A 5,934-nucleotide genomic window follows, 5' to 3' on the forward strand; every position below is an offset into this window, starting at 1 on the left:
CTAGATATTTAATCAATCTAATTAATTAGTTTGTAACTGATTTGATTTAATAATTTAGAAAAAAATTGAATAACCCTTTTTAGAAATATATATACCAATATAAATAATAAAGAAACAATCAAATCCAAAAAAGTTACAGAACACCTATCATACACTACTATTGTTAGTATTGAGGAAGCTTTAACCATTTATTCTTTTATTGGCTGTCTTTTTATCTACTCTGCACTTTATCTACGGATATGTTAAGAATTAAACTTATGCTTCAACCTTTCCAAATTCTATATATTCTTGCCAAACACAATATTATTATGTCTTTTTTTTATATATAGAAACCATTGAATGGAAGAACCGTTGGTAAAAAAATGAGGTTCTCTTATAATATGTATGACTTTTTATGATAATAAATTAAAAATAAAAAGCATAAAATAATATTGTGTATATTTAAGTTAATTTTAATCTTTTTTATAACTAGATTTGTCATAATGTAATTGATAAATAATGACAGTTAATACGGATTGGATATGTTTTGAGTATGCTATACATTTTATAATTTTGTACGAAATAATATTAATTTTAATTTATATATTTATTATTGGGTATTAAAAATAAAAAGTATTTGTATTGTTATCATTTTTTAAATTTTCATCAACTCGGACCGTGATTAGGCCTAAAAGATCATCTACCTCGTTGGAAATAAATGTAATCTAATCAATTTTCATCTGATAGTGCTATACATTCGCATAATTATAGGAGAATTAACTTTAGCGAGATAACAATATGGTATTTAGTTATTACATGAGTATTTTTATATATGAAATTATCAATCAATTATGTATGACTTCTAATAAAAATAATACAACATAGATATTGTTTGTTAGGTAAAAGATAACTTATTGACAAAGAAAATTAATTACAATGGGTATATTCATTTTAAAAATATTTTTCTATGTAATATTATAAAAAATATCATGGTCATCCTGAATTATTAGAAGTTCAACTTCCATCAACAGCAATAGAATGCCTAAATTGAGACATTTTCAGACTATAATATTTATCAAACAATTAATGAAACACTCATCCATACCTTCTCATTTTGAGTATATGTATACATAAAAAAAAGTTGAAACAACAAAAGCAATAAAAATGATGACTTTTATAATTTTATGTGGTTATCTATATATAGAACACCAGAAGACCATGATTATCTAATAAAATTAATTTTATTTATTGCATTCAATTTGAATAATTAAAAAATATCTTATTTTAGTTTCGTCCTTAATTCACATGATTTAAATTTATCTCAATAAATATGATTTGATTTGATTTAATTATTAGTGAAAAGTATCTCGAGAATCTATTTTATTCATAGATTTATTATTTTAATGATTAATTAATTAATCTAATCAAATTAAGTAGTTGATATAGCTAATTTATCATAATAAATTGTATTTAATGAGTGAAAAGAAACAAATTGCTAAACACCCTCATAAGTAGCATGTCACGTTAATTCCATCATTAAGTGCAGAAACCTGATTTTTATATAATAGAATAAATAAAAAATAGAATATATAAGAATATGATATGTGACATATTTTAATTATGAAATTAGTATTATATAATAAATTTTTCTGAATTTTTATTGCTTATTCGTTGTTAATTTTTATGTAATTACTTAATAATTTTCGCCTATAAAACTATCAACTACCTAATATTATGATTTAATTAACAAAAATGATGACATTAATATTTTTTCATAAGTTTTGTTATTATTTATAATTAGAAAATAGCCATAAATAAATTTATTTCCTTAATGAATGTTAATTTTGTTGTCAAATTTTATATTACCTTTAAAATTTTAGCGTAATTGAGTCTAATTTCTACATTTTGAAATGAATTTACCCGAAAAAATTAATATGTAAATCACATTATTATTACAAAATTATTTTTTTAATATAATTAGTGGTGCTTATTTGAACCATTAAATTTAGCTTCTAATGATATTAAAGTCAACCTATTTTATTATCTTGTGCTTTCAAAAAATTTACACGACTGACATAAAAATATAACAATTGAAAAAATTTATTACAATGGGTATATTCATTTTAATAAATATTCTTTTATCTAATACTATAAAAAAAATATATTTGTTACTTTGAATTGCTACAGGTCAACTTCTATCCACAGTGCTAGAATGCTTAAATTGAAATATATTCATCAAATAAACAATCAATAAAACACTCATATGTACTTTCTCATTTTGGATACATTTATATATAAAATAAATTATACATAAAGAAAAAAAAGAAGAAAAAAAAATTGAAATAGCAAGAGCGATAAAAATTACGATTCTTATAATTGTGTGTGGCCATCTATATATAGTAGACCAGACAACTATGATTATCTAACAAAATTAATTTATATTTATTGCACTCAACTTGAATAAGTAAAAAATGATCTCATTTTAATTTAGTCCTTAATCCACATTATTTGAATTTAGCTCAATATATACGGTTTGATTTGATTTAATTTAATTATTAGTTAAAAATATCTCAATTGTCTATTTTATTCATAAATTTATTATTTTAATGACTAATAAATTAATTAAATTAATTAATTAGTACACACAATAAATTTGATTTAAAAAATTAAAAGAAATAAATTAAAAATACTAACAGAATATTAAATTAAATAAATTAAGAAATACTACCAAATCAAATTGATATAAATTATAATAAATTATATAATATTTAAATATCTAATCAATTCAATTAGTTGATATAGTTAGTTTATCGTAATAACTTATATTTAATGCGTTAAAAGAAATAAATCAGGAAACACTCTCAAAAGCATGCCACGTTAACTCCATCATTAAGTGTAAAAATCTGATTTTTATATAATAGAATAGATAAAAGTTACAATGTATCGATGCTAAATTGATGATGCATCCAATAATAAAAAGAATAAAAAGGAGAGAAAAGAAGTAAAAATTTAAATACAGTTGTTTTATGTAAAATTATTAATTAAAAATTATTAGATATGATAAAAATTTTAAAACTAATAATTTAGAGGCCTGCGACACATACAAGTCTTTTTGGCTTACAAGTCTTACAAATCCAATAAAACACACGCATTATACTTAATTAACGCATTACACACTTCCACATTCAAGAGTAAATAAAACGCACGTTATTCAACAACTTCCTGTTTTCAAAGGGCGCTACTCACCATGCATTATGAACGACTCTTCTTCTTCTTCCTCCATGAAAACAATTTTCTTACCAAATTTGAAGATAATGGAACTTCAAAAATACACCCAAACGATTACAGAAATACACCCCAACGATTACAGAAATACACCCAAAGGATTACAGAAATACACCCAAACGGTTATAGGAATTCACCCAAACGATTATAGAAATACACCCAAAGGATTACAGAAATACACCCAAAGAATTTAAGAAATACACCCAAAATTCGTTGAAGTGTACCTTATGCATATTTCAGAACTCTTTCTCTTTCTCCTCCTCATCTTCTGCTGCTTCTTCTTCTTAAAAAACGATTTCAGAACTTGATGTAAAAAAAATGGAAATCGAGAATAACGAATAAAGAAAATAGAGAGAAAAGCACGTAAATGAAGAAGAGGAAGAACAGAAAAAGAAAGAAGAACGTGCAGCAAGAAGAAGAAGAAGGAGAAAGAGAAGGCAAGAAACGAAAGAAAAGAAGAAGAAGAGGAAGAGGAAGAGGAAGAAGAGCGTGCAAGAAGAAGAAGAACGAGAAAGAGAAAGCAAGAAACGAAAGAAAAGAAGAAGAAGAGGAGGAAGAGGAAGAAGAACGTGCATCAAGAAGAAGAAGAAGAAGAAGAAAGAAAAGGCAAGAAACGAAAGAAAAGAAAAAGAAGAGAAAGAAGAAGAAGAAGAACGTAGATCTTACATCGCGTTTTTGGCGTTTATTTGTTAATTAACTTGTAAAACATATAAGCCCTAATAACTTGTATGCAGAGCTTTTCTTAATAATTTAAACGTGTTAGTTTATGAATAAATCTTATCAACTAATCAATCACATGGACAAGAGGCGTCACGCATAATAATTTGAGCTCTTTATTATGAATAAATATATAATATGAATAAATAGTTATGTTTAATTATAAAAAATTTAAACCCTCACAAAATTGACTATAAAAAAATTAAATTAAAGTTATATCTATATAAAATAAGTTTTATTCGATAAAAAATTAAAAATAATCAATTGTTAAAAAGTTACTCAAAATTCCAAAACAACCTTTTTCATCATCTTTAACCTCGAATGCTCCAACATTAACAACAATCAAACTACCGCATCTACTCTCTCTCTTCCTGCCCTTCATCCATCTCCGACGCTCGGCGTCGTCGCGCCTCCCCTCTCCTCTCTGTCGCTAGCTCGCACCCCGCCGTCGCTCCTCTTTAAGCTAGCTCCTCTCCGTCGCTGTTGCTCCTCTTATATTGGATCCATAGTGTTCTGCATTTCTTTCAATAGTTCAGAGACACCGACGGCGTCGTAGCCAACCGTCGTCACCTCCTTCTCCTTAGTACCACCATCCATCCTCCCAACAAACAATCATATTCAGAGATGAAAAAGCTAGATAGAACCTTCCTATGTGGGCATTGTTGAGCAGACTGAGTACGATCCCAATAGCTCCTCCAGTATCGATCTCATCCGATGGATCGACGAAGTCTGCCGCCGTGCTATGTTGGAGAAAGCCTTTGCTCAGCCGTCGCGCAAATCACTCCAGATATATAACTCTGCCGAAGGCAACAACTACATCTGTAGTGCGTTCGTGTTCAATTCGATGCTGCCGCCACAGCACACTGGTTCAACAGCGAGGAACGTGTTCTTGTTAGCATTTTCGCCGAAGAAAAAAGCAGCTTCTGCTTCTGCGTCTGGATCCTAATTGCTTCCCCTTGGGTTGCCAAGGATTGCGGTAGCTCCGTTGAGAGTATCGTTCTTTGCCCCGCGAGCGAGTGGGGAGGAGACGCTGCAAGTTCAGAACTGGACGAAGAACAACGACGTCTGGACGCATAGGAAGAAGCGCAAAGCTGCAATTTCTTGGCATGGCATCACGTGATAGGGTTCACAACGCAAAGGAATTAGGATTCGTGCTAGAAATTGGCCCATTTTCATGCTCTTGTGAAACTAAATTGTTGGAAAGATGGTGGTGGTAAGGAGAAAGAGGAGAAGATCGAGTGAATCAAAGAAAAATGAATCTGATTTAGAGGAGTCCAGGAGTATATGCGGTGGATTTTGCATGGAAGATGATGGTTATAGAAAGAAGAGAAAAGGAGAGAAATATTTATAAAATTATCAACAAAAATTTAATAATTAATTATTTTTGTTGGATAAAATTTATTATATATATATATAATTTAGTTTTAATTTTTTACGATAAGTTTTATTAGCATTCAAATTTTTTATAATAAAAAATTATTATTTACTTTATGTAATATTTTCTTTAATGTAGAGACGTGCTTTGTTTCCATGTTTGTAATTGCATAGTTTTGAATTTTCAATTTACATAAATCAAATTTTAGATTTTTTAAATTTTAAATTTTTATTTTAGAAGATAAAGTATAATTTCTTATTTTTAAATGATTTTTTTCTCATATTTTTTTTATTTTACCTATAAAATAAATAATAAAAGATCACATTTTATTCTCTAAAATAAAATTCAAAATTTAGAGAATTCAAAATTTTCATTATCTTTCATAATATAAGCAAATTTTTTAAGTGTAGATGGTATATATATATATATATATATATATATTTGATTTTGTTAAATTTCTGTATGATATGTGTTTTTTGTAAGGAATAATGACTACTTTATATTAACATTGGCAGCATAATTCTCTCACCTGAAAAAAGGATTTAGATTTTTTAAAGTTTGAATTTTATTTTAGAGAG

At 27.2% G+C, this 5,934-nt stretch overlaps 1 protein-coding gene across 1 annotated transcript; it reads left to right on the plus strand.

Annotated features, from left to right (window-relative positions):
• Window positions 1-915: 915 nt before the first annotated feature.
• Window positions 916-5,101, plus strand: LOC130965589 (60S ribosomal protein L2, mitochondrial-like). Its single transcript, XM_057890358.1, has 3 exons — window positions 916-919; window positions 4,623-4,872; window positions 4,927-5,101. The coding sequence occupies exons 1-3, from the start codon at window positions 916-918 to the stop codon at window positions 5,099-5,101; spliced, it is 429 nt and encodes a 142-aa protein (XP_057746341.1).
• The last annotated feature ends 833 nt before the right edge of the window (window positions 5,102-5,934 follow it).

Source organism: Arachis stenosperma, chromosome 3, assembly GCF_014773155.1.
Source record: "Arachis stenosperma cultivar V10309 chromosome 3, arast.V10309.gnm1.PFL2, whole genome shotgun sequence".
Taxonomy (NCBI): domain Eukaryota; kingdom Viridiplantae; phylum Streptophyta; class Magnoliopsida; order Fabales; family Fabaceae; genus Arachis; species Arachis stenosperma.

Excerpts from the sequence above, each read along its gene's own strand:
- LOC130965589 (XM_057890358.1), top strand. Across the intron at positions 4,873-4,926 it reads ACAGCGAGGAACGTGTTCTT|ATTGCTTCCCCTTGGGTTGC; the intron begins GTTAGCATTTTC and ends GTCTGGATCCTA.